The sequence below is a fragment of the Brienomyrus brachyistius genome, chromosome 13 (genome assembly GCF_023856365.1).
Source record: "Brienomyrus brachyistius isolate T26 chromosome 13, BBRACH_0.4, whole genome shotgun sequence".
Lineage (NCBI taxonomy): Eukaryota > Metazoa > Chordata > Actinopteri > Osteoglossiformes > Mormyridae > Brienomyrus > Brienomyrus brachyistius.
Genome location: NC_064545.1, coordinates 7,985,439 through 8,012,174, shown reverse-complemented (window position 1 = coordinate 8,012,174; position 26,736 = coordinate 7,985,439). Strand labels below are relative to the sequence as shown.

Genomic DNA, 26,736 nt, shown 5'->3' with positions numbered 1-26,736 from the left:
GTTGTCAGCAGGGGCTTACCAGGGTTAGGCCTGTGGCTGGAATAGGGCACAATAAGCAGTTTCACCTGCAGCCGGGTTGAACTGACGGTCAGATTGCTATCTAGAGATTTTTCTTTCTTTTTTTTTTGCCCACTCTTTAGATGTTCCTGTCAGCAGAGGTTCCTGATTTCCAGTAAAGGACCCCCCCACCCCAGTGTCTGTCGTCCTTCGTATGTCCATTTTTAATTATAAGCCTTCCCTGAATTTGGGGAGAGCCTGCCCCCAGGGTTCTGTTTGAATAATCGGTAGGCACCATTTGATAGATGGTCTGTTTTTGTTGATACTGTAGAACACAGTTCCTGGAGCAACGTCCCCAAACCTCACATGAGGTCATTTGTGATAGCTGCATTCCTTGATATGGGATCTTGAGCTCTCAGTTGGATGCTCTGTTTCCCTAAAAGCTGTGGGTCTGGGGGTCCACTCCTCCTCCCCGCTTGGTGTGTGGAGTTTCCCTTGGATAAGCAGGTGCTGGCATGTCGTGTGCAATTAAACATACAATTATGTACAAAAAACAATAAATTGGAAAAAAAAACACAACAGAAATGGAAATATAAAGGTGATGCAATAATTAACATGTTTAAGTAAAGGTGAGACAAGCAGCTCCGGCTTAGAAGTATGTACAAAAAAAGGTTATGAAGCCTAAGGCTGTGAAATTCTTACAATGTATGATTTCCACCCATGGTCTGAAATGCACAGTTCAGGTGGATGAGTGTCTTTGAGCTACTCATCATGTTTGAGCCCTTCGATGGGCGAGCCTTGGATGTCGGGTGCTGCCCTGCCCAGCCTGCACTTCCTGGAATAGGCTACGGGCTCCCCCCACCCCCCTACTGGTTAAACTGCGATGGTGATGGCTGCATCTTGAGCATCGATTAGCCTCTCCACTCCGTCACAAGGAGTAAATGGCTGCAGCGTAAACCCCCTCCCCAGCTCGGCAAGCCCTGCCTCCTGCTCAGGGGAAATGGTTGCTGTCCCAGAGGATTTATCTCACCGCTTAAGAGGGCTCTGCTCGCCAGCAGGCCATAAACCATCGCGGTGACAGCACATCGAGTCTGCTAACAACCAGCCTGCTTTCCCCTCTGTTGCTGGCTGCAGCGCCCCCTGCAGCTCGATGACCTCTGCTACTTCAGAAATGCAGTGCTGGATTTTTTTTTTTCTTTCCCTGACAAAGATCTGTTACTCGTCTGCGAGCCGATTTCCTGTGAGGGCGAGGAGCCTCTGCTTCCATGCCATCATACCTGGTAATCCCAACGTGCACACAAACATCGCGTCACGCTGCTTAAAGTTGCGTGTAACAGCCACCTGATCAGGGCCATAACGTGGTACCCTGAAATGGCGCGTGTGAGCATTCCCGAGCTGGAGCCTTGGCATGTCATTGCAGCCTAAGGGACAATTTCACACCCCGGTCGATGACATTAAAGTGCCACTGGAGTTACAGCCATTTAACCCGAGCTCTGCACTCTGTGTGGTTTAATGAGGCGAAAATGGCTGTTTCCTATGTGCCTTTTCCTTTGGCTGCATTGTGGCTGATGGGTTTGATATAACCTTTCCTTTTTGTTGTCAAAGGCTGCTGGGCCGAGATCAAAGATCCCGCAGAGAGAGGGTGGCATTTAAAAACAAAAAAAAGAAACAGACAATACCAGCACTGGCCTCGAGTGTCTCTGGATGTTTTGGATCAGTGGAGAACAGCAGCTCGTTTACAGCTGCATGTACAGTATATATTGGGGGGGGGGGGGGGGGGGGGGCTAATAGCAGTTAAAAAAACAGACCAGCAGTGAGACAGCAGGGTGTAATCTGAGCTGAGAGTTGTTACCGAGGCCACTGGGGGGCGCAGTGCACTTCGGGGGCAAAAACGTGCGGCCTGTGCGAGAGCCTCCCTGTGGCGTCTTGCTGGGGTGACCAAGAGCCCAGATCCTTTGTGTGTCTTTTGTGCATCAGCACACAGGATATTTTACTCGTAAGATCCAGTCAGTAACAGGATTAAAGGACACAAAGCAAGGGCCTCACGAAATATCAAGGCGGACATAAGACTGGGATAAATATGAAATAAACGGAAGAGATGGCTGAAACAAAATATGTGGTTAAAGTGTAAATGTATGAAGTTGAAATAAATAAAAGAAACGTTGAAATTTCTGTCCCTGTCTCCCTCTCACTGAAGCATGCTGGTGAGCCTCTAGTGCCAAGGCTGTCTACTGTGATTTGTACTCTGGGGATCCACTATGTTTACGGCTTTAATTGGTGGTAGTGTGCTGGGGGAGGGGGAGGGGGGTGATCCGCTGACCCCCATGTTTTATTACAGCCGACTTTGCGTTATTGCAGCCTGGGCTTTCTGTGTCAATTCCGCTCTGTATCACTAATCGGCTGGCCAGTGTGAGGCGAGCTGAGGGAGGGGTTTGGGATTTAAGGCCTGTGTGTGTGTTTGACAGCTATGTGGGTTTCTGTTTCTCCTGGGGTGGGGGATTGGGGGAGTGTTTCATAGTGGCTTCTGAGAGCCTTTGCTCCTGGGGGAGTGGAAGAAAACACAAGGAGCTTAACTTTAACAGAGGAAAGGAGTCCCGCTTTCTGAAAGGTTTGTGTCAGATACAATATGATTTGAAGTGGCAGCACAGCATGAGGGTATCTGCAGACACCAGGACGGAGCCACATGCACACAGACCCCCCCCCCCCCCCCCCAGCTTTCAGGTGCCCATGTCAGCTCTCTGTACTTAGGCTGTTCATGTGGTCTTGTCCTTTGATCATGTTTTTTGAAGACCTCAAGGGACGTTTTAGCCCTGTGCCACTCGCCAGCATTCCCGGGCGTGGCTCTCTTACCAGTGCATCCATTCCAGGTCCAGTGTGCAAGCAGGAATGCCAGTCCCAGCCCTAGGGCATGGAGCAGAGGCAGGAGGCCCCATCTGTCCACCATCTGCCTGATGTTTTTTAAAGAAAAACATGATATAATTGCAATAGTAAAAACATAATGGTACTAGACTTCTTTTTTTTTTTTTTAATGCAGACACCTCCAAAGTGACATGCATTTTTGAAAAAGTGTGGTCAGGACCATTAAAGATAAGGACTTTACTCTGGGGTCTAACAGTAAAATTACTCTGCTGACCCTGGGACTTAAACTGGCGACCACCTCATTATACGCGCAGAGTCCTAATGCACAAAACCGCACCCATTCATATTTTAATATGTGTTCAAATTTTGTGGAGTAGCCACTGTATGAATGTGAGAGCATTGTTAGTGTGCTGGCAGCCTGAGTCTGAAATATGTAAGATTGTGTGGAGACAACACAAGTGCTTGATACTGCCCAGGTCGCACTGAGCATCACTGTGCCCCAGCTGCCTTCTCCTCCCCCCCCCCCCCCCCCCCAGCTGTATCTGCACAGGGGGCTCTGCGATGACTCTCGGAAGCCCGTCCTCGGTGATCACGGGGAGCCCCAGCAGTAGCTGAGCCCATCTTATCGGCCACTTGCGGCTTCCTGCTCGAAACCCAAGTGCCTCCTCCGGGCGGATATCAGCCTGAGAAAGAGGAACAGGGCGGCTTGTCATGGTTACAGAGATACCGCAACTTGTTCGTTTGTATCCACGCATGCTTCGTGTGAAACGGCCAGGTCACTGGCTGCTGCTCCCCGCAGAAAGCTGAGGATCAGAGATCGCGCTCCAGGAGAGCAGATGAGCCAGACCTGTAATGCAGACGCCGCTGATTTCAGTGTGTCTGAAGGTCGTTACGCCACTTTGTCCAGGCAGTAATAATACCTTTCATTTGTCTGGCGTTTTCCTGGAAAGGGAGCAGCTGAGAGCACGGCGCCGCTGGGTAATATCAAACACAGCACTATTTACTGACTCTTCTAGCTGAAACAGGGCAGCTTGTCTTATCTTGACGTCTCTCCTTGCCTGTTGACTTAAATCCATGAAGCGTTTGCCGTTCCCCATCGCTCCCGGGAAACAGCGTCGACGGATTGTTTATCAGGGCAGAGAGTGACCCTGATATCGTCTGCCGACTCCTTTCCTTCAAACTGTCATTGGTCTGCTCTGTCACCTGCTCGGCGGCTTCTGTCACGTGCCTGTTTGTCGCCTGCGATAAGCCGCGCTCTCGCATCCCAGCCCCTGACCCCCATGCATCTACAGCAGACTGCCTGCGCAGGTCCCACTGGTCATGCTGAGCTGCTATGTGTCCTTTTTTTTTGTAAAATGAAAAAATAAGGTTAATATAGATGCCATTTAAAAGGAGCCTGTCACTCTGTTGAAGTGCGTTGGCTAAATTGCTTCTCTGGGCAGGTCTAGAGCCCATTACAGCCGCCCATTCAAAGCTGTTTCCTTGGAAATGGAGCTGCTTATGTAGCTGTTTCTCTCACTCACGATCATTCAGAGACAAAGTATGTGGCTCAGTGGGTTCTGTGATTGGAAGGTCGCCAGTTCAAATCCTGTGGTTGGCAGAGCGATGTCACCGTTGGGCCCTTGAGCAAGGCCGTTAGCCCAGGGACTGGCCTTGCTTACATCTGCTCAGGTTTCCTTGGTGAGCCATAAATGTAGCGCCCGCTTGGGCTCCAGCTTGGTATGCGATCTGGGGTCCTTGGCCCATCGCTAATGTGGGTTTCCCTGTATTTACAGGAAGGATGTTATCACAGATCGTTTGTCTGCTGTAAAACGTGTCGCTCGATTCACCTTCATGGCAATGTGGCAGCAGGAAAAGAGCCGTCTTTCGGTCAGTGTGAGTGTTAGAAGCATGCCTGAGCGGCCAGTCACCTCCACCAATGGAACTGCTGAGCTGTTCTCCTAGACCAGTGGTCTCTAAGTCCGGTCTTGGAGAGCTACTGTCCAGTAGGTTTTCTATCCTACCCGGCTTCTGATAAGCCATGGTCATTTACCTGAGAACAGGTGTGGTATTTACCTGAGAACAGGTGTGGCTCATCAGAAGCCGGGTAGGATAGAAAACCTACTGGACAGTAGCTCTCCAGGACCGGACTTGCAGACCCCTGTCCTAATCAATGACCACCCACACTGTTTTTCCTGGCCCGTTAGCACACTCCGTCTACAGAGCAAGAATGGGTATGTCTGCTGGCTGCAGTAAACCTGCTGTGATTAGCGTGGTTGCTCCTGCTGTCAGTGCAGAGCTGATTCTAATCACTGAAGAAACACTGTCAGCACTGGCAGTGTGGGTCTCGCCTTTCTCCCCCGACTGCTCCCTCCGGGACCGTTCTCTGGAAGCCTGCCTCTCTCTACCTGACTTGTGAGCAGGCGCTGACCTGGCCATCAGCTGCCTGTTTAAGATGCCTTCGTTTGATAAGCCCAGCTGTGTGCTTATCCTCCCTCTTCTTCCCCCCCTCTGAAGCCTGGCTGTCTACTTGTCGTCTCTCTGCCTCCCTCTTTTTTCCATCTTCATGTTTAATCAGGTGGGAGGATTCAGCATGCGACAGGCTTCCCTGATTGGCGTGTTTATCTAGGCAGTGGAGTCCCATTGGCTGAAGATCGTTGGCTGGCTACCTTGGAGCAGTTGTTTGTGCACAGTCATGTAGACCATCACTCAGGTTTTCCCGAAGCTCTCTTGACTTTGGTTCCCTGAAAATAGTGGCGTGCATGTTTTTAGTGAGCGTTTGCAGTTGTTTGGTCACTGATAAGGTCAAGCTGGGCTGGAGTCACTGACTGTGAAGTGGAGAGGCTTTGGTATCTCTTACTAGATATCATTCTGTCCACTCGTGTTTCACTGGTCAGAACCTGAACCTTTTTTCTAGCCTCAAAATCTTCTTATCCCATCATTTCCTCATTCACTAGGCATGCGCCTGACTACCAGACCGGCTGCTGATTAACTCTCTGATGATGACTTGGATAAACACTCTTGACCCCATTTTGTTTATTCTTAGTGTAGCGCCGCTGGCGAGCGATTAGCATTCTGCTAACAGTGCAGGGGGAGGTGGGGGGGCATGACCTCCATCCCAGCCACCTGCCGGTCGCCGGCAGAGACGATCAGAATGAGAGCGTTGGGTGGCAGGCCGTGCCAATGAGGGGGCACTCGTTGGTCCGTGGGGCCCTGCATGAAGATTAGCACCGAGTGCTTTTATCCAGGCAGTGAGGCAGAGCTGGCCGGGCAGCTCCTGGGAGTGGTGCAGCTGTTTGCATGTCACCAAGCCCCTGGAATGGGATCTGCACTAACTGCCCCTGCCAAGGCCTGATTTTGCTCTCCGTCACTGTATAGAAATGAAGGCTTCTCTATTGTCTATATCAGTGTTTCCCCATCCTGGTCCTTGGGGACCCACAGACCATCCACGTTTTTGCTTCCTGCCAGACAGTTGACATTTTTGCAAGAGTGTGTCCTGTCTGCGGATCTCAGAGGCCCCGATTGGGAAACATTGGTCTATATGTAATAAAGTGCAGGCTGTGTTCGTGTCGCCCCATAGCTCCGCTCCTGGTGTTTCTCCTCTGTAACCCGCTGCACCCTTGGCTGCTCCTCCATGCCGTCTCACGCTGATATTTCCCCGCTCGCTGGTGCCAGCTGGAAGCCTGAGCCAGCACCGTAATGCACTTTCCCCCTTTTCAAGCAGGCCAGTGAAGTATGCACTTATGTTTCACTGGAACCTGGCACGGCCGTCTGGGGGCGTCTTTGCTTGCCCCGTGTTGTTCTGTCGTATCCTGTTATTGTTGTCTGTCGTTTTTCTGCCTGGCGTGAGGGGCAGGATGCAGCAAACAACACGTTGGTGTGAAAATTGCATTCGAGGCTGGTGACTACAGCAGAATGAAGAATTCACTGCACACGTCGGGGGGCGGGTGAGGAGGTAGTGAACCAGGTGGTCGACTGTGCTGTGCTGTGCTTGACCTAATGTCTGTGCCACCTCTCCTCCACAGCTCTATTTTTTTCCACAATCCTGGGGGGGGGGTTTGGGGGGTGGCTGTGGGTACAGTCATCTGTGTTTTAGAAGGAAATATGCACTCTGCCCATGGTTTCACGAGACCCTACAGCTTTGTACGTTTTTACAGTCTCTTTTTACAGCTTGTTGGGGAGGCTGTTAGCCGCCTGCCGGCACTGCACTCTGGGCCAGAACCCCAGTGGCCTGTAGGTTCCAGCACCTCCCCGGTTGTCCGGGTAGATTTACACGGTTTTGAAATCGGCGCGCTCAACCATGTTGAGGTGCTTGGGGTTTTGAAATACTGATTTTGAAACACTTTCAGAACGCATCTGGCCGTTGGCCACAGCCAAATACTTCCTGCTAGAAACCTTCAGACACCGTGGTAACACGGGCAGCAGCGCGGGTAGTGCAGGGTCCTGCTGTGAAGCCGGGAGGGGGGGGGCAGCCAGATCCCGCAAGGACGCCTCACGGCTGCCAGCCAATCAGGAGGCCTGGCTTCACAAAGGTGGGGAGCGTCCAACTCGGAGATCGCCCAAGCGCAGATGCCAGCCCGGTCTCCTGGCAGAAAGGAGCCGTGCCGGACTGGTTGCATTTTAGCGAGGAGGAGTCCTGGCTTGGGGGCTTCAAGGACCGGGGACTGGCCTGGGGAGTGACCCAGGGCTTTGTGGATGTGGCCCAGTGGACCTCGGTGAAGCCAGCCGCTCTCGTCAGTAAGGTGACCCAGGCTCACTCTGCACAGAGGGGAGGGTGTGAGCTCCCCTGTGGGAAAATAAGCTTCTAGGTGGGGGCCGGTCTGGTCCTGGTGGTAAAGCTCCTCCATGGACTCTGCTTCTATCTCTGCGGTCGGATGTGGAGCTCCTCCGAGGAGCTCAAAATTGTTTGCTCACCAGTCAGATATATTTTTTTATTGGCCCCTATGTGATGGAGGAGGGGAGGCATGGTGGGGACAGGATGGGAAAGAAGCCACTTCTGACTCACTGCTTCTCAAAGGCACCAGTGACTTGCATGCTCCTTAATGTGTCGTTGTGATTCTGTCATAAGTACCGGCGTTTCTGCACAGCGCCCCTGACTTTCTGCCAGGGCTCGGCTTCACGTTCAGCGCCACATCGCTGTCACGGTCACCCATCCTCCTAAGCCTGGGTTCTTCGGGAATCGGAGATGGCGCTTTGACGCTGGCAGGCCGCAGACAGGCTGTCACAGGCTGTCCTGTGTGATGAAGTGCTGTTCTCTCTTATTTGGCATGCTGAATCTCCGGGCGAGCTTGCTGGCATTAAGGAGCTCCACACCGCATTGTGCGCAGGGCAGTGGGCTGCCCGGGTCTCGCTCTGGCTGCCTGAGGCTCCATCATCTGGCGGGACTGACTGATACTTAAATAGCCTGCAGTGATGGGAAGCTCATTTCACCTTAAGATCCATCTGTATGCTGGAGTTGGCGGTCACGGCTGATTTATTAATACCTCGGCTGGGTGCCGCTGGAGACCTCGTCACCGTGCTCCTAGTATTAATCAGTAGAGCTGTCCGCTCTCCTGTGCCGTGTGGCCGTGCACTGTAATGACTTCCTTAAGTGTCTCAATGGAGATGGACTCCGTGTAGTGTGGCCGGGGTCTGATGGGAGCCTCTTGGATTTGGGGGAGGGGGGGGGCATTGTGGAGGTGTGTGTGTGTGTTAGAGGAGGCACTGAGGGCTGTCAGCGGGGGGGTCGTATCTTGATTGTTGACTTCTGGCCTGGGAAGGATGCAGGTGTGGTTACCTGGTTTACCTGGTATGTTTTTGGCCAGTCCCACTGCCTCGAGCCACCGCCAGTGGTCCAGTGCTCTTCCAGTTTCTCCAGGTCGAAAGGTCTCTTCCTGTGTGAGATGCCCGTTGGCTGCCCACGTACCCATCAACCAGAGATCAATGTCCTGGCTGCTGAGGACCACATCCTCAACCCTTTCTGACAGACCTTTGTATGGACGCCTGTACCCCGTCCTGACATGTGGTATCAAATCTCTGCGGCTCTGCAGCTTGGTTCCCACGTGCCAAGGCCGTCGCTGCCTGCCTGGCGGGCAGGCGGGTGGGTGGGCAGGCTGTCTGTCTTTCCCTGTTTGTTTGCGAATACCTGGCATTCCTTCTAACCGCGTCTTCGCTTAACGCTAACCCCTGGGTGTGACCTCACAGCCAAATCGCATTCTTGCAGCATGAGTGGCTCCTTGTAGCTGGTTCAGGGGCCCCCATTTTGGTGTCAGTGGGGGGCCCAGATGGGGCTCACTCAGCTTTTTGGAGACCCTTAAATCCATGGGACTGGTGGTCCCACCTCAGAGTCTTTCTCTGTAATGACTGATTTGGAATTGTACGGACTGTCGTTTCCTATTCTTTGTCTTTACCCTGGACAAAAACATCTCATAATCTGTTTTTCTTTCTCTTGGAAATCTGTCTCTTTTTTTTTTTTTATTGTGCTTAAGACCGAGGTCTAGCAGAAAACTCTAGTTTCTCAGTGACACGTGAAGATCTTCACAAGTGCAGAGGGAAATCTGCCCCCCTTCCAAAGGAAATGATGCCGCCTGAAGGTGTGGCTTGCGGAGTAGTCACATCCAGCGTTGAGCTGCTGCTGCAAGAGGCTGCATTTTGAATGCGTTGCATGTTTTCTGTTTGGTTTGTGCTTGATGAATCATCGCTGCCGTGATCGCTGTGCGCGGTGTGGTTTTGGTGTTAGGTGGAGCGGAAGCCGCACCGGAAACGTGGTCGACCTGCCGCCGCTGTCTGTTGTCACGCCATGTCCTGAAATGTGCATCTGGCTCCTGCTGCATACAGTAGGCTGCTTATGCTACATCCGCTTGCTGTCATTTTGATTTACTGTGTTAGAACCTGTTTCGCAATACTCTGGTCTTTCCAGGTATGTAATTTCATTTTTTTTAAGGTCATCAGCACACTAGCCTTTGTCAGGGCTTGGTTTTATGGGGCAATAAGGCACTAAGGTGTGTGTTAAGTACTTCCTGATATGACTGCTGCGTAGCGTTCTTTAAAGGGACTGCAAATATGACGCACTGCATGTACACCTCAAAGAAGTTGACATTAAGGGGCTGTGGTGACACTTTTTTAGTTTTGGTAGTTTCTAAAAGCTTCACGTGGAACCTGCATAGTGACCTGATTTGACACCAGCACTGTGAGTGTGAGCACCGTGAATAGAAGGACAGGAAGTTACCCGGCGACGGGCGACCTACATTGGTGTTCCTTTAATGTGTTCAGTTCTGTTTAGCCCGGACCCTCCTCCCTGTTCTGCACTGAACTCCACGTGAAAAGGCTCAGCAAGTCACGACACCCAAAAGTAAGCTGTCAACTGGCTGAACTGTGCTAGTTTCTGTGCAGCTCTCTGAGCAGGTGATGGTCTCCCAATTGCTGCCCCTTGTTCATTTTGGGCCAGTGCTTGTTACTCTAGGCTCAGATCGTGACCCCTACTGACCCGCTGTTGATTTAACATTTTTTTAGTGCATTGTGACTGTATATGTATCTCTGAACAGAAACATTAGAAACAAAATAGCAAAAAACAGCTTCTTGTGTGTCAGACGCATGACCCCAAGTATGCGCCCCGCCCCATTACCCCATTGGGTCATCCTGGGCCAGCCAAAGGGCACCCCCCTCCCCCAACCCCCTGCGGACACGTGGCTGCCTGTTAATTCCTGGCCTGATTATCACTAAGAGCTTTTTCTTTCCAGCTAATAAAACAAACAGCCGTGAATGACACCTTCCTGCCCTCCGAGGGATGCTCACCGCACAGCTGCTGTCCCACCCCCACCCCCCTTGCTCCTTTTGTTAGACTCCCGGCAGTGTTTTCGGGCGGGGGGGGGGGGGGTGATCTAATTTTAACACCGTCCACCAGATTGACCCCTCTCTGCTCTGACCACAGAGGTGGCTTGCGTGTCAGCAGTTCCTCGCCATTTGTACCCCATAAGGCGGTCATTTGATTTCCAGAACCACCACTTGCGGTCACATGACGATCTGTACTAAATGACCGTGACTGACTGCTGCCGGATTGACATAGGCGATCACTGCTGAGCGATCGTTACTTAGTCTCCGTGTTCCTGTTTTAATAGTCTGCCTTATGTGTATGTAAAAACTTCTGGTTTGAAGAGCAGAAGGTACATTTGATCCTCTCAGACGTAATGTGCAACTGACCTTGGGATTGGCTGCCTGTCAGACAACTGTAGATATTTCCATCCGCAGGTTTGATCCATAGCTGAGCCTGGAAGCTGTCTGACAGAGTCTGTCTGACACGGGCGACATGGAGTCGCGTCTCCGCCTGCTCATGTTCTTTTCGCCGAAACCTGGTCCAGGTTTTTGAGCATGGATTTCTGGGGGGCGGGGGCACAAGTCTTAGAGAGTGCTTTAATTTAATATGCCGCTGCTTATCTGGTACAGTGTGGTCCAGTCAACCAGTACAGTAGCTGTCGGGGTGCCCTCCTGCTGGAGATCGAGCAGTTTGAGAGCGTTTCTGTAGCACTGGGTGTGTCAACTGCAGTGCTTTCACTGAAAAGGTTTGGACGGCGACTCCCCTGTGTATTTTGTGCATTTTTGCACAATGTTAACCGGGCCTGAACGCATGGTGCAAATACAGTGAGGCATGGGTAGGCAGGACAGTGTGGGCCCTGTGTTATATGCTTAGTTATTACCCACCAATGGCACTTTATTACTGGGGGGTTTAAAACCTAAGCTTTGTGACAATATAATTTGATTTTGTAGTAGAGTGATTCTGTATCTGGTGAGATTTGAAATATTTCTGCTTTATGATACGGTTCAAGTCAGTAATTGCATGAATCAGTATTTTCAATACAGTGAAGCATGAGCTGATTTTAGTGGAATTTATCTGAATTCAAAAAGACACTAAATGCTTAATTTTTCATTTTAGCAGCATATGCTGAAAAAAAAACTATACATATCTCAAACACAAGAAACATTCGGTTTTGTATTTGCATTTTAACTACAGCAAACGTTTCTGAATACGTATAGCTTATTCTGAAAAGGCAAGAACGAGGGCTGTGCAAAACTAGATTTTTACACTAATTGTTTTAAAAAAGTATGATTCGATATTGATGCATAAAATTTATGGATCAGTCTTTTAGACCAATATGCTTTTTTCTGTGTTTAGGTTAATTTCTGTAATAGTTTAGGTTAATGGTTTTACTGGACTGTACTGTAATGCATATCTCGATGCTACTAAATACCTGAGCTGTCTATTGAAAAATTTGCCCTCTGGTGCTCAGGAAACGAAAGCTTCACTGCGTCAAACATGCCACCACTTAAGATTGCGCTTGCCGTGATTTCAGCAGACGTTAAACCGTCTAAAGTGTAACTGTCTGGCTGTATTTGTCTTGAAGGGATTCTGACATGGCAAATTAAGTATTTTGTACTTATATTAGTCTATGTATTTAACCCTTACGCACATACCTCAGTTCGCTAGCAGCTTGGACGTCATGGTTACGCATACTTGGGGTCATGTCATTCGGTGTAGACGCTGCTCCCAGGGTACGCCACGTAATTTTCATCCTCAGCCATTTATTATGAAATTTATGCTGGTGCCAGTCCTCCTGCCAAAGCATGCACGTGGACCTTCTCTTCACGAAGAAAAAAATTACAAAGTATAATTTGTTTTTGACATATATCTAAAGTTGGTTTTTCTGAAACGTGGCGTGAGTTTTAGACTTGCCAATTTTTATTTTCCTGTCCTTTTTAGTAATGCACCAATAAAGAAATTTCTGACCAATATCAATAGCTGATTATTTGGATAAGTGATTTGTAAGAAAATTCCAATTCTGGCATATATTCAACAGTCCCAGAGCACTATATTTTATGATTGCATACATCTTTTATTTATGAGACAAGGACTGATCATTACTGTGATTTTCCCACTGTGATTTTCTGAGTACTATCTTTTGGTTTTGCACTGAATTTTCTTTTGCTATCAAACGCGCGCGTTCCTGCGTTATTTGGCAGTACTGCAGTCTTCTTTGTTGGAACAGATTTGTTTTTTGAGAAACACTTCATACTCACTGTCTCGCCTTAAGGTGACCAATCAAATTTGCTGTGTTTGAAATGTTTATTAGCAGATCCTCCTCATGAAATTTTAGTGCAAGAATGTCTGCAAAATGCATTTCTAATGACGTTAAAATAATTCCGAACAGCGGACATTTTAACTGTTTAGTGTGCAAAACACTGAGTCACCGTTTTAAAGAAAATTATCGGCGATTTAATACCAGTTCATTTTTACCATGTGCTTGCCTCTACTCTACTAAGGTCAGTCTCTGAATTGCTTTGTGTGAGATTTTTTTCAGATTGTTTTTCAGCAGCGTGTTGGCGTATCGTCTTGGTTTAATGATTTAGTCAATATTTGTCAGTTGAGTCAATTTCAAATCGTACCATGACCGTAAACATCAATAAATCGATTAGAATCGATGAGTTTTTATTCCTATCGTTATTACCCACCCATGCCTGAGTATTTACACGCTGGCATGCGCCAGATTCTGCTGGCAGCTGCCATCTTAATTCTCCTCTCTCTCGTTTTTCCATCAATACTTGAAGAACGAAGAGCAGAGCGGACGGCTTGTCGGCGTGTGGGTGCCGATGGCAGCCTCTCCCTGCAAACGCTGGTGCGGTGAGCTGATTGAAATTCCCGTCACGCTCCGAGGCTGCGGTTGCACTGCTCTGCTCTGCTCGCGTACAGAACGGATCGATTCCAATAAGAGGAGCGGGAGGGCGAGGCGAGGAACGGGGAGGCTTTCTGGAGCCCCTGTGGATGAGGTGATTAGATAGGGTGCCGCTTGTGAGGCGGCGACCATCCACGGATAGGTTATGGATCTCCCTCGCTCTTTCCGGTTTAGGTGCATGTTCTGCAGCATTTTCATTTTCAGGCGGTGTCAGCTGGAACGGTTTGATGCTGTTCTGGTACTGGGTCAGAATAAAGAGTGGCACTCTGATTGAAAGCGGAATATTATGGTGCAGTTTTGCTGTTTAGACTTGAGGAAATCAGGAGAAGGTTGAGAATGGCCTACATTAGCAGAGAGCTAATCATCTCATACTTATTTTATGAAGGATACCTCCTGGAGCTGTGTGTGGTCAGATAGACAGGGGAATTAGCCCAGTACTTCCCCTCAGAATGCTTCATGATTATCCCACGAGGGTGCCAGGACTCCTGTGTTTTGATGTTGACATATTTCATGGAGGAGGGCCTGACCGGCGAGGGAACAATGGAGAGCACAGAATAGCTTGGAGCTGATTGTGATGGTGCCAGTCAAGATGTTCCTGCCTCTGCTTTTGGTAGCTCCTGGAGACTGAAGTCAATTCTTCCTTTTATAGCTTTGAAGAGAACTTTATCCCATGATGGTGACTCTGACCAGTGCCTTGCTTTTCATCCCAGGTAGCAGTTAGGAGGCTCTTGGGCAGCCTCTGGCTTTCACTAGTTGGTTTTAAGCTTTGAGGAAATGCTCTGAAACTGAGATCCTCAGCAGCTGTGTTTCTGGCTCTCGTTGTGGCTGCGCAGATCCGTAGCTGGTGGTGGCCGTACAGGCCGGCAGGTATTTGAAGGAAAGCTTGTGCCGCTCTGAGTTGGTCTGCATTCTCTGGAGTGTGGTTCAAAGATCCCTGGTGTGCCCATTATTGCAGGCAGGCAAGTGCTGCAGGGGTGGGTGTTAATCATCCATTGGTTCGTGCCGAGGCCGTGCAGACGCATGACCCGAAGTATCTCACTCACTTTGGATTTATGGTGAATCGTGGAACTGATAAACCGCAAGTATTTGTTTATTATTCGTATACGATTTGAAATATATATGCTTGAATTACACATATGCACTATTTGACTATGGACTAGGATTATGGGGGGTGTTGGATGGTGATGGTGCCAGACAGAGGGGAGGTGACCACGTGTGGCATTTTCTGGTTGGAAAAGCTGCTCTGACCCTGACTGTGATTGGCTGGGTGTGACATTGCAGACTCGCTCAGATTTTTTCCTTAATGCGTCTAATTACAAGGTGACACAGCTTGCATACCTACCATTTCTGCAAAGGACACACTTGCATGGGAGCAGGTGATGCATGCCTGGAAATGAGTCAGTGCTGGAACTGGCTGGGCTGCGCTTGATAGACCCCAGGAGACATGTGTCTGTAAAGAACAGCAAAACCACCTCACTTTGGTCTTAATTTTGATATGCTTTGTTGGTCTTCTTGTTAAACTTCTGTGGAGGTAGTAACCTTTTATTATGTAGTGTAAACATTGACCGTTTCAGAGAATGTTAAAGTGAAGGTGTTGTAAGCTTGGGTGTGTGTGGAGTATGTAACATAAATCCCTCTGAATCTGGAAAAAAAACCCTTCCTTTTTATAGTGCACGTGTGACTGCGCCTTTGAATGTGAGGATTTTACTTGGCCTCTCTAATGTGAGTAGGTCTGCAGGCGCATGAGTGCTGCAGGAATGCCCCCGCGTCATCTTTTCATGTGGTATCGTTGCTGCATGTGTGTGCCGCATGTGTGTGTGTGTGTGCCCGAGTGTATTTGATTAGCACACGCTGTGACGTAGCAGGGGAAGCTGGGCTCTGAAGAGGGTGGAGCCTGGGCTGTTTGGGGGGCGTGTGGAAGAACCACACCTCACACCTCACAGCTGCCCACGTCCCCAGCCTCAGATTGCCGGTGTGACGCCAAGCTTGTCCTGTTTTCATTTGAAGGCCTCCTGCACTGGGCATCTGCGCTCAGCCCCCCCTTTGGGGTCTCTTGCACGGTATCCATTCCCACGCGGTTTGACCCAGCAATGATGAGCATAACAATCTATTCTATTTTGCAGATGCGCTTGTCCAGAGCGATGTACAAATAACCAAATAACAGCCAAATAACTCATTTCGGGAATAAAGGCCGTCATGGAGTTGGCCAGGCATAGGTACAGCTAGGTTGAGCTTCCGATGCATGTCCTTGTTTGAGTCTAATCAGTATTGGAGCTGCTCAACATCTCCCAAACAAAGCAAGAACCTAATGCAGCTTTAACTATCAGAAAGTACAACGCCATGAGCATTTGGGGGCCGCAGAGTGGTTTAGGCTAGTAAAGGAAGTTCCTGGAACAGATGGGTCTTGGCATTTCTTGAAGGTGGAGAGAGAATCAAAAGATCTTGGGAAATACCGTAACTCCTCAGGATTCCTCCACGTTTTTCCCCGTTGTTCCTCCATCTCATTGAGTCACTGACTGCCTGTGGGTTGAGCTGAGTGCATTTTGATGTTGGGTTAATGGTCCATGTTGACTTTGGCTTCACCTAAGGGATATCCCGGATGAGCCTCTCATTTAACATTGCGGTCTCTACCAAATATACCGCTCTGTTTTCGTAGCCAAGTGCTATGCTGTCATGGGTACTTTCCTTTCTTTTGACACGAGCCCTGATTGATGACTGGGCTGTACTCTCTGTGAAGACAGACTCCATGCCTCCCCGCTGTGCATTGAATTATATGTACTGAACTGTTTGGGGGCATTGGTGTGAATCAGTGTTTGAGACTTTGGCATAGAAACCTGCTCTGTTCTGTTTGAGCTTGTAGAGATCTGTGGTTCTGCTGTGTATAATGGTGTAGAGTGTGTTGATCTCTCTTTGAGGAAGCATCTCACTTTACCGGGGTTTTTGCTGCTGCTGCTGTTATTAGCTCTGCTGACGGTGTGAGAAGGCTAGAGGCTTGTTGGATCGCTTTGTGGAATCCGATTCCTTCACCCCCCATTAACACCCTGATTGTGGTCATGCGTGCAGCCCTGCCCCCGCCATCATTTTCGCACGATAACCTGAGCCCTTCCCGTGTCCTCTGGATTGTTTTTGTGTATGTGTCAGCAAAGCAAAGCCCAGTAATTCGCCTGTTCTCTGTCAATGGGCCCTTTGTCCCTCCCACACCTCTCTGTTCATTTTGAGTCAGCGGGAGTTTTCATCAGAAACCCCTTGACTGTGGACCGTAGCAGTTTGAGCATGGCCTGTCATCACTGCAGAAAGGCTAGAACCCCCAGACCGGGGCGCTGAGACATCTCGCCCCTCACTAACACCCACACCCCCCCCCCACATAAATCCCGCTTCTGTCGCTGTAAGCCGCCCTTTATAATAAAGGGGCTTTGCATCTGTCCTAACTGATGGCCACATTGACTGACATGTGGCTGGGGTGGGGGGGTGATGCTCTGTTTTGGTGTGGGTTTCTCCTCCTGCCCAGCCAATCCATGACCCACAGCTTGCCATTTACTGTAGGCGTGTTTCTGGCTCAGTATTGGCGGGACATCTGGTTCTGACGGTCGCTATGGTGATTGGAGATGGGGCTCCCCATTGGGTCCTCGGTAGACACGTCCTTTGCGTAGCGATTTCAGGGGGCGTCTCCCTCTAGCTGGCACAGAAAGGCCTGGTGCTGCTGACCCGACCCGACCTGACCCAGGCCAGAGAGACCCCTCGTGGCTCTCTCACATTTAACCATCAGAGTCCTGCATGCTGCAGTTCAGAATGGGATTTCAGGTGTATGGTGATGTGCTATCAGGAGCTCTGTCCCCCAAACCCTGCAAATGTATCAGGGTTATACACAGGCATTTAGTATTTATGAGGCCGGAAGCTCAAAATTGTTCTCGTTTACAGCCTGAATTTGAGCGATGCTGGAAAATGGAAATGTCAGCTGTAGGTTTATTTCAATGCACGAAAATGTGGCGAATCGGCATGTGTCTTGCTGTAAGGTGTATTTTATTTATGGACTAGAAGGTTTAAATGTGGGATGTGAAGAACAACTACTGGCAGTGAAGGGATCGCTGGCATTAGTGAAGGAGTCCCAAAAGGCTTCCTGTCTTTCCGTACGGGAGAGTGCCCGCCAGCCATCTCGTCCTCTCACCCCCAACCCACTCGGGCATCGTGCTTGGGGACTACCCTGACCTGCTCGACTAAAGACGTGCTTGGAGCCTGGTCGGGTCCCCCCCCTCCTCGCACAGAGACGCCATTGTTTGGGCCCTCAGACACTCGCCGTTTGATTGGCACCTGATCCGGGCGCCCTCAGCCCACTTTGCCCGCCTTGTCCTGTCTTTCCGGCCGTTTTGGCAGCTTTGGCCCTAAGTGGGGGTTGTTTGTGTGCAGGAGAGCTGTCTGTCTCCTTATTGTGTCTCTGCTGGGGGCTGTTTATCCCTGGGCTGATTTAATCTGTCGGCTAAGCTTCTGGCTGCTTTTCATTCCGGTCAAGGACTCATCTCAGGGACTCGCTCTGCTTGTCAGGTGCAGGATGCTCATAGCCACTGTTATATGCGTAATCGTTTCTCTCTCTCTCTCTCTCTCCCCCCCCCTTATTTCCCCAGGGCAAAATGTGGTTAGCTGGGACGGGGGTACAGAAACTGTGAGGCTGATCGTAACCCTTCTCCCGCTGCCCCCCCAGAAGTCTGAGAAAGTGTCAGACCTCGCTGCGGCAAAACCTGGGCCACTGGCACTAAGATGTCCCTGAACAGTGGCCCTGCAGGCGGGAAAGGTGTGGACTCGAATGCGGTGGACGCTTACGACAGCGGCGATGAGTGGGACATCGGCGTAGGCAATCTGATCATTGATCTCGACGCCGACCTTGAAAAGGACAAGCTTGAAATGTCTGGCACCAAGGAAGCTGGGAGCATGGCGGCGCCCCCCAGCGCCGTGGCGGCTTTACCTGACAATATTAAATTTGTGAGCCCCGTGCCCACCCCCCAGGGCAAGGAGAGCAAGTCCAAATCGAAGCGGAGCAAGAACTCTAAAGATGGCTCCAAGGCTTCAGCCGCCGACGGGGCCAAGAAGGAGCCCCAGGGAGTAGCCTCCACTGCGGGAACGGCCTCTGTTGGCATTCCGGGGGCCGGGAAGGGCGCAGAAAAGAGCGGGAAGGCCTCCCGCAATACCCCTGCGGGGAAGAAGGACAAAGAGGCAGGTTCTGCGAAGAGCAAGAAGGAGAAAGCTGAAGGGGTGCCGGGCGGAGTCACCGGGGAAAAGGACACGGGGGCGCCACCACTCACCCTGGGGGCTGCCCGCAGCACACCCTTCGAGGTGACACCCTGCACGGACTTGGCCGCGGCCGAGCCACTCGGGAATGCCGTTCTGGAGCCTGTCGGGCCAGTGCCTCTGCTAGCCATCAAGACAGAGCCGGAGGAGCTGGACAACGGGGAGTGTAGGGCCGTGAAGAAGGTGAAGAGCGAGAAGGTAAGATCCGGCCCGGTGCTACGGGACTGCTGTGTTCATTCCTTCTGGCTTCAGTCACGCCGTGCTTGCGTCATTTATCATATCAGCTGTCTGCATCCCTTCTCTCAAATCGTGTGCCGAGTTTATAATGTGAAGGTGGACGGAGTCCATAAATGAGAAATAATTTACAGCATTAGTCCCCTAGCGTGAGAGTCGAGTACAACTGACAGTCTTTGGAAGTCACAGGAATGTTCTACCTCTATAGTCAAGGGATCCGGTGTGACAGAATATATCCACCTCTCCTTGGAGATCCCACAGTTATTTTCAAGACCCTTAATGTGCCTCCGTGGTTGCAGGGAGAATATAGCACAGCTGAATCTGCCTGGAGCGCATCGTCCTCGAACTGCGCTTTCATGCAAGAAGGTCGTTTCTCCGGGAGGTTGCTGGCAGGCTTCCACTGCTTCTGACGGAGCAGAGCTGGTCTTCCGTGGCTGAGATGACACAACTGTGTATCATAAACATGGGCTTTGTGTAAAGGTTGTGAAAGGAAAGCCTTCATCGCTTGGGTCGAGCTGGCTTATCTCGCCCTGCGGCAAGTGGGAGGTTTTTATGGTCTGATGGGACCAAACCTTGATCTCGGCACTAAATGCTGCGTTTGGCTCAAGGCTGCACCTCAAGAATCACCACTTACCATCCCATATATGGCCATCCTGTCAAAGGGCTTCTTTTTTTTTGGATGACTCAATGTTCCAGTAGTCAATAAGCTTATTTTATTTTGGACTTAATATTGATTTTTTTTCTTTCTTTTACATTTAGCACAAAGTATAATATAATAGCGAGAAGAAATCCCAACAACTTGTATAGCAACAGAAAATATGGAGACGGTGTGAAACGGGTAGGGGGGGGCGGGGGAGTCCAAATATAGATGAGTGACGTTTGGATTGTGTTGTCATTGAGGCCCAAGGGAGCTTTTAATTGAGCTTGACTGCATCTCAAAGGCAGCAAGCGAAGAAGCTGAAGCATTTGGAATGGACTCGTGCCCCGGGTGTCTGCCATTTGCGGTTCGTTTATTTACCGATCTGCATTTTCCCTATATAGACTGCAGCTGTCCCTGCTGATGGCTTCGGCTGCATATGTGAGAGTAACGAGCCCCCCCCCAGTTCCTCAGGTGGCTTTTCGCACGCGCTCAGTGAGGTTTTCGTGTGGCCCAGCAGGTTCTGCATTCCATCGGGCCCGGCACCCCACGCTCTGACTACCAGGCTTAGCTTCTCCCTTTACGTGTTGCACTTAATTTGCTGCTTGAGATTCAGCCCTCTCTGGCTGCCAGCCCTTCAGGGTCACCTGACTCGCGGCACGCCCGAGTCCAGGCCGCCATCCTCTAGGTGAACTTCCTGTTTTGGGAAACTCAGGGTGCCTGATGATTTGGGAGCATTCGGTGAAATCGATGATGTCTCCTCTCTTGCCCGGATTTCTCGGGTTCCATGGTCTCATTGGTGCTGGCTGTGTGCCGTTCAGCATTTGCCTTCGCAAAGCCTCGCGTTCAAGCCCAGAGTGGTTCACAGCAGTTCACTCCTGCCTTAGTGCTTCAGGGCGAAAGGCTATTCGCCAATAAATGTTGGCGTTTTAGATTTAAATGCTTTCCGTTGACGTTTGGCAGACATCCGTGTCGTCTCCTGTCTTCTCTGGCTGCTGTTTAAAGACCGAGAGGTCACACGGGCAGAATGCTCCACCTGACGTAGGGGAGGAACACGTCTAGATAGCATATCACTTTCCTGTCGGTGTTCCTGGCTTGCAGAAGCCTGCTGGAGCATGTGCGTTTAAGGTAGCGCGTCTCCAGTCACGCTCCTTCTGACTGTGTTTCAGTCCATTTTTTATACTCAGCTGTGCATTTTGGAAAGGTTTGACCTTAAGTATAAACTCAACACAAAGTATTTCTATTACGGTATCTACAAATCCATCCATCCTCTGTTCTGCTTCTCCAGTACAAGGTCAGGGTCCCAGAGAGAACAGCACATGCTATGGGCAATTCAGAGAGACTGATTCACCTAAATGCACATTTTTTTGTACTGAGGGAAACTGGAGCAGCTTGAGGAAATTCATGCTGGATCTGAACCCCTGATTCTGGAGACGTGAGATTGCAGCGAGCCGCTAAGCCACCCAGATTTGCAAACGGACAAAAATGCTTTAATCCTGTTAATCATTTGCATTAATCTCTGTTGCTATGACACACCTTAATCCCCAATTCACCTCTTTGTCGCAAATATTTAAATGGTTATTTAACTGGAGTTTACCAGCGTGCCATTAAGGTGACTCGCGTGATTTATGTCCTGAGCTGTAAAGAACAATAAGAGGCATCTCTCCCTCACTCGCTCCCCTGCTCACTCACTTCCTCCCTCAGTTTGCATTCATACAGGGAGAGGCCTGAATAAGCCTAGCAGCTTTTGGCAGGATATTAATTAAATGTGAGAGGCATCAGATTTCTAATTCCTGTGTACCTTACCTCACCTATATTAAGTTACGAGTCGCTTCCAAGTACAGATCCTGAAGCTTCAGCCCCGCTTTAATGTAGCTCTGCACAAATGTTGAGGAGAAAAATTACAGCCTGCGGTCTTCAGCCGCCCCTGAGGCAGTGATTCCATTCCCAGGCGCTGGGGTTCCTGTTTTCCACAGATTGGTCCCTCCATAAGCTGCTCGATGACAGTCTGATCCGCTCAGAGCCTGGACGCAGGTTGAAATATTTAGGCAGTGCTTCAATAGCAGTTTAATGTCGGTGTTGGGGGACTAGCACCATTAGCAAATACAAAGATCAACTTGAAGGATTCTTGATTTGCGGGTTCCTGCTAGCGCCTCATGCCAAACTAGGAAGTGCTGTGTTGTCGGAGGTCCAGAAGAACCGCACCGCTGAAGGCAGAGACCCAAGACCGTGTGAGTGGGTGTCGCAAAAACATTAGTTAAACAACCCTTCACCTTTCTCTGAACGGCGAGGCAATGTGCGAGGAGTTTGACAGTGCTAATGACGCCGTGCAAATGACAAAATGTGGCAATTAAAGAAGCGAACTGAACGTCCTTCCTGAAGTCCAGCACAGAGCTTGCTTAATGGTACCGTGAGCTTTTTATGCATAAATATCTGATTGCAATCATGAAATCAAAGGCTTATTAAATCCTAATTGTGTGATGTCAGTGTAAATATGCAGCTGGCTAACTGATGGATGCATGAAAAGGCCACTTACCCTTGACGACGACAAGCATTGGCTGTCGTATGTTACTGTAGAATCGATTATGTTGTTTGGGGCCTTTTTGAACGTCACTGACTTTGTGTCTCTGACCGTCAGAGCCTTGAAGACGAGGCTTTGGCTTTGTCTAGGATGTAATACACAAAGGCAGGGTGGCTGTCAGGTCCAGCTGACTTGTGTGGTTAATACCGCGTCTGTATTGAGGTCACTGTCGTTGTGCTGGTGGCTGTTTGTTCGTCTGCATTTTTCAGTCCACTTATTCTCCCTGACTCAGCTGTAGGTCATTCTGGGGTGTTTCAGGATCAGACCCCCCCCCCCACCCCGTAGCTTTTCCTGAGACACGAAGTTGCCCCAGGCGCCGAGAGTCTCCCTTTACACGCTGTCCTTGATTTGCTGCTTGAGATACAGCCCTCTCTGACGGCCAGAGGTCAGCCGACTTTCATGTTTAAATGCTTTCCGTAAACGCCCATGTCAGTGCTGTGAGGAATAACGCTGGTAAAGGTTTCGTATTAAACACTGGGGCACTGCAGTGATGTGGGGCTGGATCTGATGTGCTCTGGGGAAATTTATTACATTTTCCGTTTGGTTATAATCACTGTTCATAAAAGCATTATGGTTCAACACAACTGATTGTTGCGCAAAGACGGCAAGGTTATGAAATTTATATATGGTGTAGTAAACTTGCATTACCACATTTGCTTGGACTGGAAGATGGGAAGGTCCACAAAGCTTAGTGTTTCCTCATTGTGGTGTGTGTGTGTGTGTGTGTGTGTCTGTCTGTCTCTGTGTGGTTCTGTTTTATTCTTAAATTTGCTGTTCTCTTACTGTGCTGCATGTCCTGGTGGGAAGCATCCATCTGGGGGTGTTAAGATGTGAACTGCTGGCAGACGATTGGTCTGAGACCCACGAAGCGTACAGCAGCGACGGCCAACTTATCAGCAGTGGGAAGCGTTCTGTTCCTCCCGGTGACCTCAGCTAGGCTGTTACCGCATAACAAATGAAACGTTTATGCAGAGAACAGCAGCTTTCAGTAAGGCTTTCCTGGGAAGCTGTGTCACAGTGGGGGAAGCTGATTTATCCGTGCTGCCCCAGCAGCTGTCAGATGGTGGGAGGGGAGTGGGGCTGCAGTCTTGCCTTGTGCTCTGGGTGTAATGCTTTCTGACTGGAGGAATGTCACTCGGTTGGTCTTTCTCCTACTCAGATTCACTGAGAGCACTGACCCAAACGTTCTTGATTGGCAAACGTCATGGTTTGATGGACTTTGGGCACTGGGGTTCCGGGCTTCACAGTGAAGCTTGTAGCAGAACTGTACCCCAGGCTAATGCTGAGGCTGCTGTGCCCAGCCACTGGGTTCAGTCTACTAGGAGCTTGGAGGAAGCAAAAATGTCTGTGTGCCCTCAAGGACTGGATTACGAAGAACTGCATGAGAGCATGTTTCTGAAGGGCTTGGATCGGAGCGGCTGAAATCCCTCCGTTGGTCTGTTTATTGGCAGGTGTCAGATGCCTCTCCTTGGGTTCCAGGTGAGCAGGACCTTTGCCTTATCAGTCCAATCTAACTGCAGTATGGAGGCTGCCCCTTAATCAGGTCATTGTCGTCCTCTGAGCGGCACTCTTCTCTGTTAAATAGCTTTGTAGTGGAGCCACATCTGGGTCCACTACCTCCCTCTAGAAATCTCAGGGTTCGAGTGCATCCATCGTCAGCCCCCCCCCCCCCCCCCCCCACAAACACAATCTGCCACCCGTGTCCATTTCCACACCAGAGGGAAGGTGGAGCAGTGACCGCGCCATGCAGGGCCATCAGACCAGCGCCAGAAAGATCTGCCAGGTCCCTCTCACTAGCGACAAACCCCGGTCAGGTCTGACCAAACATTTCTCCACGTCTGAGCTGTGAGGAGTGGAGTGTGTGCTCCAACTGGGACAGCCTGTGTAGCTTTTAAGGGCCGTTTGGAGTGTGAAGTCTACGGATCCTAACCTCCAGTGTCCAGGAAATAGTCCAAAACCCAAAATGGGAATGTAGGACGTTGGCCGGGGTCTGGTTGGCGAGGGCCGTTGCAGTGGCCCCCGTGCCTAAAATTGCCGGATTTTAGCCCAAGTGCATTTTTAGTGTTTGTCTTTAACTGACATTCTTCTGCTATTCATACATTTTGTCCTTTTATCCCTGTTTTACCATCTTGTAGCAGTGAAGTAATAATTACTGCACACACTTGCGTGCTAAGGGGCAACTATTGTGTAAGCCACTAAATAAATATAAATTGGAATTGGAATTGAAATGAATTCTGTAATCGCATGAATGTTTACTGCGCAGTTGAGGTTAGATCCCAGCTGCAGTGCCGGATTCTGCGGATGGGTTCCTCTCTGAACATTACTGCTGATCCCCGTTCATAGACATGATCTCCTTCCTGCTTGAGGCCCGGATGCTCAGTGCTGTGACTGCCGTCTCTGCTTCCTCCTGCTTCAGATGAGGGTCCCTCTGGGCTCTCTGCATTTGCCCAGTTCCTGCAGCTCAGCCGGGTAAACCTTTTCCATAAACGGAACTGTTTAACCAGCCCGTTTTGACATCCAAGGGTCAAGTACATGCAAAAAAAATAGTTCTAGAATTTTAAAACGAACCTGGGAATAAATATAAAATCTTTTGCAATAGTTTTACCACCTGAATACACATGGAGAGTGAGGGGACTGGTATTCTGATCCATGAACCACTGGAGGAATCTGCTCCAGACCCACAGATGCGAGTTTCTTCACTGAGCCCCAGAACCCGATTGAAATTCCCATCCTGCATATGTGTGTGTGTGTGTCCTGTCTGTCTGTCTCCATTTGTTGGGAATCCATGTTGTAAATCGGGTATGAGAACTGGAATGGAGAAGATGCACCCCCCACCTGCCCACTGTGTTTCTGATGAGTAGGAGGGGGGGCTACAGCCGTGTGCTTCCTTGTAAGCGCAAATTGCTTGGTCCATCGGGGATTCACTCCTGCTTAAAGGTAGCATTACGCCCTCTAGAGCTCCATCTAAGCGCGCCTATTTTTGTGAGATTGTTCTGGAAAGTGGCTTGCCGACGTTCCTACGTTAGCGGTGCTTAGACTCACAGCGACCCTGCCAGCAGGCCGTTATGTCAATCACTGCTGATGAGCCGGTCTGGCTGAGACCCAGCGCTTAGTGCCCGAGCAGGCTGAGGTGAAGATCAGTCCCCGTCATCATCATCATCATCATGTGTATGTGTATAAGGAGCACGTTTAAATAAGGACAGGTCATCGGCTTGCATTTGCACTTTCAGTGCTGAATTATAGGTGTTGAAAGGTAGCATTTCAGTCATGTGGGATTTGAAGACATAATTGTCGACTAATTGGCGTTAAATATAAAATTCATCAACTTTACTGGGTAGATAATGAGAGGAAGCTTGTGAACATGTGGGGTGCCTGGGAACGAAGACTCGGTGTGAGGCTGGCATTTCCCTTCCGAAGTGAATGCCGGCAGGGACCCTCCGTCAGCCTGAGAGCGGCACCAGAAGTGCCGTGTAGCGGAAACGCCAAGGCTCGTCGCGTCCCGCCGGGGCTGGTGCTGCTCTCCAGATGGTTCGGTTTCTTCTGACCTGGAGCTCTGCTGGAACAGTGACTCATTCTGCTCCCAGCACCGGGCTTCACCACCTGTATTTATTCAGCCTGGTTAATGGCTTTTCCATGCTTTGAGCCCATCCCCCCCTGCTTGCTGCCTTGGTATGGTTTATTAGCCCACTGAGGAGGCGGGTGCCAGGTCCAGAGGGTTGCAGCTGGCTGGTCCAGTAGAACCGTGTCCTGTCCAAGGCAGAGGCCAGGTAATTCCCCCCAGAAGGATGGCCGGGCCCTGTTCTCCATGTGGACCCCGTGCTCTGCCGGTGAGTCGGTCTGGTTCTGGACCAGCATGGTCCCTTAAGCTGATCCTCCCGGACCTGGGTCAGGAGGATCCTGTCAGCTGCTGTCGTGGAGCCAGCGGGAAGTATGTGGAGTCAGGACACCGTGCTTCCTCTCCGGCTGTAAACTAGCTTCTTTTTGTACATCTGGCCATCCGCTCAGCCTGCGGTCTGCTGCTCCTGATTAGCCCCACCCCCCCCGTCCCAGTCCTGGAGGCGCTGGGAATGCTGGCCCTGATTGGCTGCAGGTGGTTATGGGTGAACTCCCCGGCAGCCATGTTGGTTAGCACAACTCTGCTTCCCAGGCAGACAGACGCTGCTCTTCTGTGCTCAGCCATACCCAAAATGGAGGCTCCTTTCCTGCAAGCCTTGGGATGTTATTAACCCCACAGCATAAGCCTCTCCCCCATCCCTCCTTTCTCTGGAATATTTGCATTGGATGTAAACCTTCAGATAAGATGTAAATAGTCAGCGGGCTGACAGATTTTGTCGCTAAACCAGTGTAAGGGCGTTTTCACACTTATGATTCTTTTGCTCTTGTCTGAATCACTTAAGTTTGTAAACTTGGAGTGTTTTCCACTTGGTTTAGTTTGTTTTCAGACAGGAACATCCAAGGGAATCAAA

General features: G+C 50.1%; 1 protein-coding gene across 2 annotated transcripts in view; it reads left to right on the top strand.

The window, feature by feature from the left end:
- znf609a (zinc finger protein 609a) overlaps positions 1-26,736 on the top strand; it is a 56,948-nt gene that overhangs the window by 3,041 nt on the left and 27,171 nt on the right. The window contains exons 2-3 of one of the 2 annotated variants that reach the window (XM_048973457.1): positions 13,414-13,481; positions 18,158-19,016. In XM_048973457.1, the coding sequence (XP_048829414.1) occupies positions 18,291-19,016 (726 nt within the window). In that variant the 5' untranslated portion in view covers positions 13,414-13,481; positions 18,158-18,290. The remainder of the gene's footprint in view (positions 1-13,413; positions 13,482-18,157; positions 19,017-26,736) is intronic. The other variant, XM_048973456.1, reaches the window with a different exon arrangement.